The following is a 12,525-nucleotide window of genomic DNA, read 5'->3' on the forward strand; positions in this document are numbered from 1 at the left end:
TTGTTTTGGCATGAATAGATTTTTTTTTTAAAGGATATCGCTGATATTAATGTGCAATAAAAGTCTAAGGGGAGACATATTTTCCAGCTTTGCCTTACATGTATTTAGTAGTAAAAAAATAAGGAGTACTATGATGACAAATCACAAACAATTTCAGGCCAAATTACAGCAGAGAAAAGCAACAATTTAGGTTTTTGGAAGAAATTAAAAAATATGAAAAGCCACAAAGCCCTGAGAGAAACACAACCAAAAAACAACCAACACGTGTGGCATTTCCTCTGAGAAGAAAATTGATTATTGACTGATGTTTTGTAGATGTGTGTCCATTTAAAGAAATTAGAAGCTGAGAGCGGATTATTTCAGCGTCAGTCTGGAAGCGTCAGATGCGCAAAATCCAGCAGACAGACACAAGAAACGTTCAGTTTGGAAGCGTTTGTTCACGAAACGGATTTTTTTCTAATAGCAGAGTGTGTGAAACACACACACACACACACACACACACACACACACACACGCATTGATCACATTTCAAAAGACTCTGTCCAAGCGCTACGGCACTCTACAGCAGCTACTGTCACTTTCCCCGCTCCACACACACACACACACACACACACACACACACACACACACACACACACACACACACACTCATTGATTTCCCCAGATAAACAACAACACTGCTGCTTCTTCCCAAAATAAACCCGGACAGTGAGAAAGAAGAGCGCGCGGTCCGCTCGCACTTTGACGCGCGGCGGCGGCGAACCGACGCGCTAAGTTGGTGCGTAAAAAAAAGCGCCACTCTTCACCTTCACACCTCCTCTCTCTCACTCTCTCTCTCTCTCACTCCTCTCTTTTTTCTTTCCTCTCTCTCTCTCTCTCTCTCTCCCTCTCCTCTCTCACTCACACTCTATTTCTTCGTCTGACTCCCAAAGGGGTAAAAAAGACGAAAGAAGAAGGGATGGAGATGGAGGGAGTGTGTCTTACCGCTTTGCCGTTGTAGTAGTACATCAGTGAGCTGCCTGTCATCCCGGGGATGGTGTACGCACAATACATCGCTCCTCTCCTCCGCAGAAAGAAGAAAAAAAAGTCTTATTTCTCCCCTCTTTTCTCTCTCCGCGTGTCTCTCCCTTCTCTCTCTCCCTCTCTCTCTGTTTTGGTTTATTACTCTCCCCCCGCCCCTTCTCTCTTCTTCTTCTCCACCTTTCTTCTTCTCCTGCTTCTTCTTTCCTCCCCTCTCGTGTCGGAACTTTTTCTCAGATTTGTTATGATCTCAAACTCTCGCCGCTCCGCTCGCGTGTTCCTGCCTGCGCGCTTTTTTTTCCCCCGCCGACAATTCCTTCAGTTGCATTTTCCCATATGGCCGAGCCGAGGCACGCGGAATATGCAAAGTAGGCAGAGAGAGAGCGAGGGGGGAGAGAGAGGAGTGCCCCTCCCCTTCTCTCTCTCTCTCTCTCTCTCTCTGATACACACACACACACACACACACACACACACACACATAAGCGCGCGCGCGCGGGAAATGTACGGAAAGGGAGAGGCTGAAACGTAGCCCTCACGCGCGCGCACGGACACGCGCGCGGCCGCCGACACTCTTTCAACTTTCCACAGTAAATCTGGAAGTCACCCCCGTCCCCTCCACACCTCCTCCTCCCCCCTCCATCCCTCCCTCCTCGCGCGCGGTTCGCCGCCCGCCTTTGAACTGAGCCGAATATTCACTTTTTCCACCGCTTTCAGAGCGCGCGCTCCTCTCGACACGCTCTCCTTCTCCTCCTCTTTCCTCTCCTCCACTCCTCTCCTCTCTTCCCCCCTTGTCCCCCCACCCCCCACACGTTTTCACTCTTGTTTACTCCTCTCTGATTTCCTCCTTTCCAATTTACTCTTCCCCTCTTCCTCCCTCCTCATTTCCTCCTCTCCTCACCTTCTTCCTCCCTTGTTTCCTCCTTTCCTATTTACTCCTCTCTCTCTACCACAGCCACCCCGTGTTTTCTCATCTCATCCCCTTTTTTGTCCTCTCATCTCCTTTCTCCTTGGTTTCCTCCCCCCTTGTTACCCTCTTGTCTACTCCTCTCCTCTCCTTACTCCCTTGTTTCCTCCTTTCCTAGTTTCCCTCCTTGTACCCCCTTGTTCCCCATTTTCTCTTGTCTCCTTCTTCATCTCGTCTCCTCCTTTCCTACCTACTCTTTCTAGTCTTCCTACCTACTGTTTTGTCCTCTTGCCTCCTTCTTCCTCCCTTGTTTCCTTCCCCCCTTATATACTCCTCTCCCCCTTTTTACACCCTGTTTCCTCATTTCCTCACTCAATTGCAATATACTCTTTCTTTCTTTCTTTCTTTCTTTCTTTCTTTCTTTCTTTTTTTTACTCTCCTTTCTTTATTCCCAACTTTTTTCATCTCCTTCCTTGTTTCCTCCCCTCTTGTTTACTCTTCTCCTTCCTCCTCTCATTTCCTCCCTTCCTCCCTTGGTTCCTCTCTTCCTATTTACTCCCTTTCTCTCTTCCCTTGTTTTCCCCTCACCTTGTCACATTTTCCCTTTTGTTTTTTCCCCTCTTATCTAATTTCCTTCTTTCCTTTTTCCTCTCCTCTCCTTCAGGTCTGTGATGTAGATCTTTGCGTCGATGAAATATTTTTTCTGTTTTCAAGTTCTTAAGTTATAGTTTGATTCTGCTGCATAGGTTTGAAATTCACACGGCAGAAGTCAGATAGATTTCTCCTCCTGCATTGAGTTGATCTGTTATGAAGTCCAGTGGATTGTCCTCCTCTGTGACTGTAAAGACTTTATGTCCTTTTGTTAAATAAAAAAAAAATATTCCAAGAATAACCAAGTGTTGGTTGCTATGGTGACCTGCTACCAGCAAACACCTGATGGTGGTGCTTTGACTGGTCATCAATTTCTAACTCACACAAATGTGTGCGTGGCTCAGCCTCCGGATTTGTTATCAAGTTCATTAATTAGATTTTTGTTTCCTCAAAAAAAGTTTTGTCCTCACATCTGATACATGATATGAGAGCGATCAGGGGTACGACGGCAGCGCAAATGTCATATCATGCAATAAAATAGAATGTGCAAAGAAATCAATACCAAACTCAATTTGGCCAACAGGAGGCGCCATAAATACCTCCGGTTTATTGATCTGAATGAATGTTTTTGTTACATAAATCATAAACTGAACTGGCTGTGATTGTTTAATGTGACCTTTTATCTAAACACCGCGTTAAAACAATGATTCTGTGTGAGGAGCTGCTCCACTGTTTGTTCTGCGACACAGTCACAGGCTCGTTCAAACTGGTCAGATGGTGCCTGGAAAATTAAAGGTAAACTTTAAAACGCCGCAGAGCTTTTGTTGGAAGTCTGATTGGCATGCAGGAACACCGACTCCCCACAGCATCACACAGGTGTGCCCGACGGATCGGGTTATTTGTAGTCAATGCTGGCCGCCTGTGCACTTGAAGAAAAACTGGTTCTCTGGAGAGCCTTTTTTCCTGAAGAACCATTTTCAGTTTCCCTGTGCCATTCAGGACAAATGTGGGTTAAAGGTGCATTCAAGCAATTTATTATTGCACTTCCATAAAGTTGGGGAATTCACAAGAGACACACATCTAAGTCAGAAGAAGAGAGGTCCTGACTTTTAGTCCCTGCAAGATACAAAAAAACAACAACACTTCGCCTACATGTCCCATAATGCAACTTTTCATTAGCCCATCCCTGGAAAATGCCAACTTCCCTCAAACATAGTCCAGAGCCAAGATAACCCTGATGACATCACAATGACATCATCAGTCATCTCAGACTTTTGACCTCCACAGCCACAGACGACACGTGCAAAGCCGGTGGATTTCCCCTTTAAAAAAAACATTAGATCACACCGACAGGAAGAGAGAGAGAGAGAGAGAGAGAGAGAGAGAGAGAGAGAGAGACAGAGAGAGAGAGACAGAGAGAGAGAGAGAAATAGATCAGTGGGGGGTGAGAGGAAGGGTTGATACAGGCAGTCACCAAAACAGTGAGGCAGACAGACAGACAGTGGTTCAGTCTTCCAAATTTCATATTAGCACCGTCATCATTCATCCTATTCAAACAAATAATAGACTCCAAAACAAGCGAGCAGACGTCCCAAACCTCTCCCTCTCCTTCACTCTCTCTATCTCTCTCTCCCTCTTTCTCTCTCTCTCCTCTTCTTTCGGCTTTAATTTGATTAAAAAGCGAGCGGCAGGAAGGGGAGGGAGGGCTGATGCACATCTAATAAGTGGACCATCTGTCTGCAGCGCTGGCTGGCTCCCAGCATTGTACCCAACCAGACTGCATGGGAAATGAAGGGAGAGATGGAGGGAGGAAAGAAGTGCAGGGCGGAAAAAAAGAGAAAAACTACAGAACCCAAAAAGAGTGACCCGGTTGAGTAAAAAAAGCAGAGACAGCATTTTTAATTTTGTCTGACGCTTGCTTGGTCAACAAACCTGCATGGGAGACGAAGAAGAATGAAGAGCAGAGGAGAGAGGGAGGAGGAGAGGAGAGGAAGAAAGAAAGAGTGCTCAAAGGAGAGCATTAGGAGAGGAGAGCAGGGGAGGAAAAATGTGAGGGGGATGAGGAAGATGAAGGAGAGGAGAAAACGATGGAGGAGAGGCGAGGAGAGAATTGGGGAAGAGGAGAGGAAGGAGGAAAGGTGGGAAAGGAAGGGAGAAGAGAGGAAGTAAAAGGTAGGAAAGGTGATCAGAGTCAAAAAGGAGGGTGGGAATGAGAAAATGGAGAAGGGGAAAAACGGGGAAGAAAAGAAGGAAGTAGAGAAGAAAACAAGGGAGAAAAATAGTGAAGAAGAGGAAAAAAGAGGGAGGTGAGGAGAAAAGAGAAACAGGAAGAAGAGAACAAGTGGAAGAAATTGAGGATTTGAGAGGAGGTGGGGAGAAGAAGAGGGAGGAAAGAAAAGGGAGGGAGGACAGAATAATAGGTGAGAGCAGAGGAAAAGAAGGGATGAGGAAGTAAGGCAGGATGGAAGGAGTTGAGGTGAAGTAAGGAGAAATTGTAAGGAGAGGCAGGAAAGGAGAAAGGAATGTAGGACAGGTGAGGAGGAAAGAAGGGAGGAAGGAAGAGAGGAGGGGTGAGTAGATGAAGAGTGGACAGAGAAGGGGAAGAAAGGAAGAGGAAGATTAGAAAAGAGGAGAGAAAAAAGAGAAAAACTACAGAACCCAAAAGAAAAGATGGGGGTGTTCCTTTTTGTTTTGAAAAACTCATCCAAACTAACCTTTGACCTTAAGGTGGTACAGTCTATTCCATGCAGCAGTAAAGGTCACCACAGAAATAACCTCCTCCTCATCCTCTTGGCCTTCTTCCCCTTTCCTTTCTCCTTCCTTTCTTTCTTCACCCCTCCTTCTTCCTTCCTCCATCCTTTTTGCCTCCCCCTCCCTGTCTTAAGTCTCCCTTCCTTTCTCCAATTCTCTTCTTCTTCCTCTTCTAAGCACCTCCTTTCCTCCAATTCTTTTTTCGCTTTCACCTAACTCTCCCATTTACACCCCCTTTCCTCCCTATTTCTTTGTCACAGTCACTTGTCCTTCCTTCCTTCCTCTTCTGTCCGACTTCCACCTTTCTCCTCATCCTCACCCCCTTAGCTTCTCTCCCCCATCTTTCCCCCTCCTGACACTTCATCCCTCACTCCCTTTATCCTGCTCCTTCCTCAAAATTCTACACTCCAGCCACTTTTCCCTCCTCTTCCTCCTTTGTCTCCCTTATAGTTCACTCCTTTTCTTCCTCCTCTCCTCCTCCTCCTCCGCCTCCTCCTCTCTTGTGCTGATGACAGTTAATCCCTGGTTGAATTATAATCTCACATTTCATCCTGATTTTACGCTGACAGGATTTTCCTTCACATTACGATGCCCAGTTGTCAATCAACTCTCTCTCTCTCTCTCTCTCTCTCTCTCTCTATCTCTGCTGTTTGTCTATCTCAATGTCTCTCACCCTCTCTCTACATCTCTCCAGTCTGTTTACATATTTTTCTTTCTTCCTCCTGCACTATTTCCTCCTTGCTTTCCTTTTTTTCTTTGCTTCTTATTTATTTTGTTCTAATATCCTCCTTTCTTCCCTTTCCTCTTTCCTTTCTTTCTTTCTATTTTTACAATCCCTTTGTTTCTCTCTCTCTCTCTCTCTCTCTCTCTCTCTCTCTCACACACACACACACACACACACACTCAGCACGGTTGCACTTTGTTCTCTTCGTACAGCCACTTGGTTCATATCGTGAGTCTTTGATTTGAGTCTTTTTATGTTGCAGGTCTGAGTTTGCAAACAATGGAGTTATCGACAGGATTTAAGAGTCAAGAGCGGGCGCCTTGCACACGCACACACACACACACACACACACACACACACACACACACACGAGGGGAACATAAAGGCACACACACTTTGGTTTGAAACCGAGCTAAGTGCTGCGAGGCAGATTGTGAATGAGTATGAAGCAGGAGGAGATCTGTTTATGTTTCCAACCAACTGTTGCACAAACACCAAGAATCCAAGAGGTGTCAAAATATGAAGACACCCTTTGAACTGTTAGTCACTGCTTCCTGATACATATTATATTGTCTTAAAATAGTTAGTTAAACGTTTCTGTTAACTTCTCGCCTTGTAATCATCATACTTAGACGTTTTCTTCAGGGTTATTAAAGTTGTGCATGCTATTGCTGTCTGTATCCATGGTTACAGTGTGAACACAAACTGCTAGTAGCCAATGTAATGTGCAAATTCACAAGGAGAACAACATTAGTGAGAACAAACAGGGCTCAGGTGTAGCTCACATCTGGCTCACTAACATGACAACATTACATCACCCAAAGCATGATGGGAAGCCCGAAAGCTCCAAACGTATCAGAGCAAACACCAATAAGTCACAAAACCCTCTTTATACTTTTTTTTTACACTATTAATAAACTTTTTGTCGTCAGGCATTTATTCTACGCTCTGTCCAACATGAGGAAGAAAACTGTGAGGCGTCTCGTCGGATACTGCTCTGATGCGGAGCACGAAGTTTATTTTTTAAAGTTTCGAGATTAAAAAGTGGATTTTATCTTCACTCCTGCTTCTTAACCTGTCTCCAACTGCAGTGATACTTCATATTTACACAGAGACGGGACAAAAAAGGAAGTAAGGGAGTATGAAAGGAAGTTAGACTAAGTGTCTTACAGTAATTCCAGCTATCAGTTGTATTTTAACATGAACTAAGTTAGCACAGGCCTAACCTATCCAAACTCCATTCAGAAAACACGTTTGCTGTTTGTCTTGCAGACAGTTTCAGAGAGAGCGTTTCAGACCTTCAGACTCACGAATAGACATCATCTCACGTAGAACTTCGGCATCCTTTTCATCCATCCACTGAAATCACAGCTAAATGTGTCCACCCAAGGACATTATTGAGTCTTGCTTGAATAAACACATATGATCCGACAGTCATGTTGTTGTAAGAGTCTGGAAAGTTCGCTGGACATTTCTGAGGACATTGCCAGATTTATTATGCGCGTCTAACTGTAAATGATCTTGAACAGCACCACCACGTAGCTGCCCTCCATTATTTTGCATGTGCACGTGGCCAGAAATGACACTTTGCTCCTTTTTAGTCACATAATTGCACTGCAGGATCATAGAAATTCAGTAATTACATTTTGGTTACTAATCCCAGTGACGCTCTGCTACCTTGACAATTTGGTGGCTGGCATGTTGGCTGTCTTACCAGAAGTTTAATGGAAGCTTGATCATACTGTAATTTTATTAACTTTACAGACAAACAGACAATACAGCAGACTAAAGGAATGCGAGTGAGAGAAGAAAGGCAGAGAAAGTTCTTCATCTCTCTTCGGTGTAATCAGGATGAAAAACCTGACGTGGCCTCAATTCTGACGGAGAAAATGAGACGCTAATTTTCCTCCAAAAAACAAACTGACACACACACACACACAGTACTGAAAGCGTTTGGAGAGGGTGTGTGAGTGTGTCTGTGATGTGAGTGTCTGAAGAGTGTGTGTGTGTGTGTGTGTGTGTGTGTGTGTGTGTGTGTGTGTCTGGCATCCATCAGAACCACAGCTTGCCGAAAAAACAGTAAGCACAGTGCAGAGAGAGAGAGGGAGAGAGAGAGGGAGAGAGAGAGGGAGAGAGGCGAACGAACGAAGGAGCGCTGCTGCACGCTAATTATGTATGCATGATTTAATCTGCAACTCAATAATATGCAAATATATTCATATGTTAGTTTCTTAATTAAAAATGCAAAGCAGCCCTTATGGTGATTTTTCTGTGATTTTCTTTTCAGCCTAACAAACGGAACATTTTGAGAAATTCAACAAATTGGAGGGAAGCGCTGCGGTGGTGGCTCACCAAAAAAAAAAAAAAAAAAACAACTTCCTACTTCAACTTCCTGTAGTTTAAAAATAAAGGAGGAGCTCAAGGAGAGGAGAGGGGAGGTGGTAACTTGTTGAATGAAGCTGGCTTTGGTTTGTCCATTCTGGGCTACTGTAGAAACATAATGTTCAACACGGTGGACTCTGGAGACCTACAGTGTCTGCAGATATAAAAGTCTCATTCTAACTCTAAGAGGATTAAATGCAATCGTAAGGTTGGGCAAGGTGTCACAAGACAAAAGACTTTAATCAATACAATGTTTGCCATGTTCAGGTTTGGCAAATTGAACTCAGGAATCCAAACTACAGAGAATGAGGAGATGCACGTCTGTCAGTGTTAACAGTGCTAACAGAGCTCCATCCATTGAGCGTGCTCATGTTTTTGGTGGACAGAGAACTGGTCGTATTTGCTTTCAATTGATGAGCGTGCTGTAAAGCAGCTCATTTAAAAATGAAAATAAAGAACTGCTCAGTTTTTGGCACTGCGTAAACCAAAATGTGTAAACTTGCACTTCACTGACACCTGTACACGTGTGAAAGAATCTAGTAGCAGGTTTTGTACACAGCTTTCAACTGCAATGATCATGACTGTGACTGCAGTCAGCTTCAAATATCCTTACAGCTATTGCATGAAGTGCCACTAAATACAATCCTCATGGTTCCCAGAAGATGAAGCCTAGTGACGTCTGGTGATCACCTGATCACTACTCTAGATGTGCATTTCTCTTTATTAGTGAAATATAAGACTTTTAGATAAAATGGCATGACATTTGGTGAAGACATTTATGTTCTCTAGAGGATGAAGTACAATAACTTTTTGAACCCTAAACTTTCATTTGTCCAACACTTTTATGACCAAATTCCTGCAAAACTCACATCCCCATCAGCCTCAGCGGTACTTTGCAAACGCCCTTTACAGTAAGATAGTAAACACTACCTGCTAACACCACAACGATGTCAGTGATGTAATAACACAAAGGTCTTGCTGAGATAAGACTGTTGTGGAGGCTGATGGTGCAGTCAAGCCCAGCTTAGTGTGTCCTCACATCTCCAAAAAATGGTGGAACAACAAATTTTCAAGCAGATAATTTGATTAATTTAACAGATATTTAGAATCCAAATTATCATTTTCTTGACTAAGATATATGTCAAAATTGTATTTTTCAGACACAATTCTAGATGTAGAATGAAAATATTGTGAGGAAACATTGAGGAGTCTGACACAGTCTAGGAGGCTTAAAGACCTGTCCAATAGGAGGAACATCTCAGGACGTTCTCGGCTAAAGGTTCAAACGTCCATGTCAGAAAGTTCAGCTCAGTTCAGCTCAGCTCAGTCAGTCTCTTTTTGGAGGATCTGCAGCCTTTTCACCAGTTCAACAGTGAAAACCTCAAATCAGTTCCTTGGGCTTGACTTGGAAACCTGCTGAGCAGAGAGGCCCGCTCAGCGCTTTGTGTTCAGGTATACTTTACACAGAGCGTGCTCAGAATGAAAACAGTGATTAAAGATGAAGCTAATCCACAGCACCAGCATGCATTACAGCCACACGACACGGTGTGTGTGTGTGTGTTTTATGTGTGTGTTATGAGGCTGATATTCAGATCACTAAGACGCAGGCTTTGTTGAAGCTCTTGAACGCTCTCTTTAGAACAACGGTACAAAAACCAACCTGTTGTTTTATTGAAATGACTGCGCTTTTCTCTGTTCACATCTTCCTGGCTTTTTTATTTCTTTTACTTTAGTCTTCAGTTCAGTTTTGGTCATTTGATCATTTTTCTTCTACTTTCTGTTCAGATATTTGTCTTCTTTTATTTTCTGGTTATCTTTTTGTGTTGTGCTCATCCAGTGATTTCCAATGCAGAGTTCTCTAATGGAGAGTTTCTTTTTTGTTATAATACATATAAAAGTGTTATGCCACATGCACTGACAACCTGCCAGTGCACTGACCACTGGTGATGGAGCCAGCGGTTCTGATAAAGTTCTGATAAATATCTCTCACATTTAACTTATTCTGTGATCACAAATTAATTTTTAAACGTTTTTGACAGCTTGTTATGTTAAAAATCACATAGCAATTAGCTGTCAGCAGGCACTGCTCTCCAAACGCCACCTTGGTGTTGCATTCAAGGAAGCTCTGACATCTAAGGACTAATAATCAACTGTAAAAGTGTGCGTAGCTGTCAGAGGAACAGAAGAAACATGGTTGTTATAAAAATGCAGTCTTCGAACGCATCACCGAATCATTCATTTTCACTTCCAGAATAAGTGATTTTTATGAAGCTGTAACAGCTCATAAGCAGGAAAAAATAACATTAGAAAAGATTTCACTCCAAATATGAAATTGGAGGAGAAAAAAAAATGAAGAAAGCAGCACTGAGTTTGACATTTCAGTGCAGCTGAGAAGGACAACTGAGAAATATTTAACACATTATCAACAACTTAAAGCAATTTTGTCACCACAAGTTCAGCGCGATTTGCGTGTGTGTGCGCCAACGTGTCAGTTTATGTGCGTGCGTGTGTGTGTGTATGTGATAACATGTGATATTCATCGTAGCCTTGGAGCAAAGCAGAGTGCCGCGCTCTCTGCTGCCTGTTACTGCAGCCAAATATTTGGGCTCAGGAATGCACCAGAGAGCGTTCACATCTGCAGCAGGCATTCAATTTGTATGTGTGTGTGTGTGTGTGTGTAAAAGAGAGTGAGAGGTCTTTGTAGAAGCCAAATGTCCTCACAAGGACAGAAAGGCAGCAGACATCTTCAGGCTGAGGTCATTTCATTGACAAGAAACCTCTGAAGCGCCGAAGCGGTTGTAGAAGAAAGTCTAACGTGAAGGTCAAGACGGTGGCACCGACAACTAATTGACCAACTTGGCAAGTGCCACGGTCATGTCTGGACCAGTTCATTGGTTGGGGTGGTAGTGGGAGGGTATGTGGAGGGGCAGTCATCAAATATAGCTCTAACGGGGTAAGGTGAATCATGATAAGCCAATAGAGAGCTATCTAGCAGTGAGCAGATCAAAAGCTAACAGATTATGTTCACTTTTGGCCATAAAGTTGGAATCATTTTGTTTTCAGGCACATTCTTCTTTTTATTCATATTTATACACATCAGGTTAATGGTGGTTTCACTTTCACTGTTGAATTATGAAGAGTTTGATCAATAAAGTTTTGTGAAGCTACACTTTATCCATGAAGAAGAAATCACACTGTCACATGAGTGTTTCATGAGAAGAGGTAAAAAAATATATTGTATTCCAACTGTATAGGCAACAGTGCTAGTTGTGGGGCTAAAACACTGATCCAGCATCAGCTAAAAGGGCACAAAGCTATATGAAGTATTTCATTTTGAAATGAAATTGAATCAACTAATATCATCAGAAGTAAAGGAGTCTGAGTCACAGGAAGTAGGATGGCAAGCACGGAGCAAGCAGGGACTAAGCCTGTCTGGGCTGTCCTGATACTGGTATGATGATAACCATAATATCTAGGTATCATGTTAATATTACACATCTGATCATTTTGAATTAATAATCCTGAGGCTCTTAAATAATTTCTATAATGTCTTTCCATTCTGGCTTTGTGGTTCCCACTTTAATTGTGCTTTTTATACGCCTTTTATATAGTTATGGTCACAGACTCTCTCCTCCATCCAAAAAAATATAGAGAATAAAGATGAATTTAATTTAAAGGGTTGACACTATTATTATTATTTTTTAATTTTCTATAAATACTGTGATAATATTGTTACTGTGAATTCTTTTATACATGATAACTGTCTACTGAAAATCTGATACTGAGACAGCCCTTAGCTTGCAATTGGCCAGCCATTTTGGTGGAAACTGACCTGAGTGTACTCCAAGCAGGTGCTGCCCATGCGGTCAAGTAGGAAAGCTACCATGTTTTTTTCCCTGTAGGCCAGCTGTTGGTTTTGACTGTTGCCAGTCATGTGGTTGCTGCCATTGGCTGACCGACTTACGCTCCATTCTCACCTATGATATGTCAAAATTGGAATGGTTCCACTATTTTGAAAGAGCACCATCACTGCATCCTGAGTTTAGTATCACCCAAGGTGGTGTTTTTCTCCATATACCAGAACGATCATGGGATGAAGCAGACCTCCAAATAAAGTGTGGAAAAAGCAAAATGAATATAATATAATATGTAT

General features: G+C 42.9%; 1 protein-coding gene across 12 annotated transcripts in view; it reads right to left on the reverse strand.

Moving 5' to 3' along the window:
- Positions 1-12,525, reverse strand: part of tcf4 (transcription factor 4) — a 217,649-nt gene that overhangs the window by 69,646 nt on the left and 135,478 nt on the right. Inside the window, exon 1 of one of the 12 annotated variants that reach the window (XM_019276208.2) lies at positions 985-2,390. The exons of 10 other annotated variants lie outside the window; for them this stretch is intronic. In XM_019276208.2, the coding sequence (XP_019131753.1) occupies positions 985-1,053 (69 nt within the window). In that variant the 5' untranslated portion in view covers positions 1,054-2,390. Of the gene's footprint in view, positions 1-984; positions 2,391-12,525 lie in introns of those variants that run through there. One more of the 12 variants, XM_019276209.2, reaches the window with a different exon arrangement.

The sequence above is a fragment of the Larimichthys crocea genome, unplaced genomic scaffold (genome assembly GCF_000972845.2).
Source record: "Larimichthys crocea isolate SSNF unplaced genomic scaffold, L_crocea_2.0 scaffold82, whole genome shotgun sequence".
NCBI classification, from domain to species: domain Eukaryota; kingdom Metazoa; phylum Chordata; class Actinopteri; family Sciaenidae; genus Larimichthys; species Larimichthys crocea.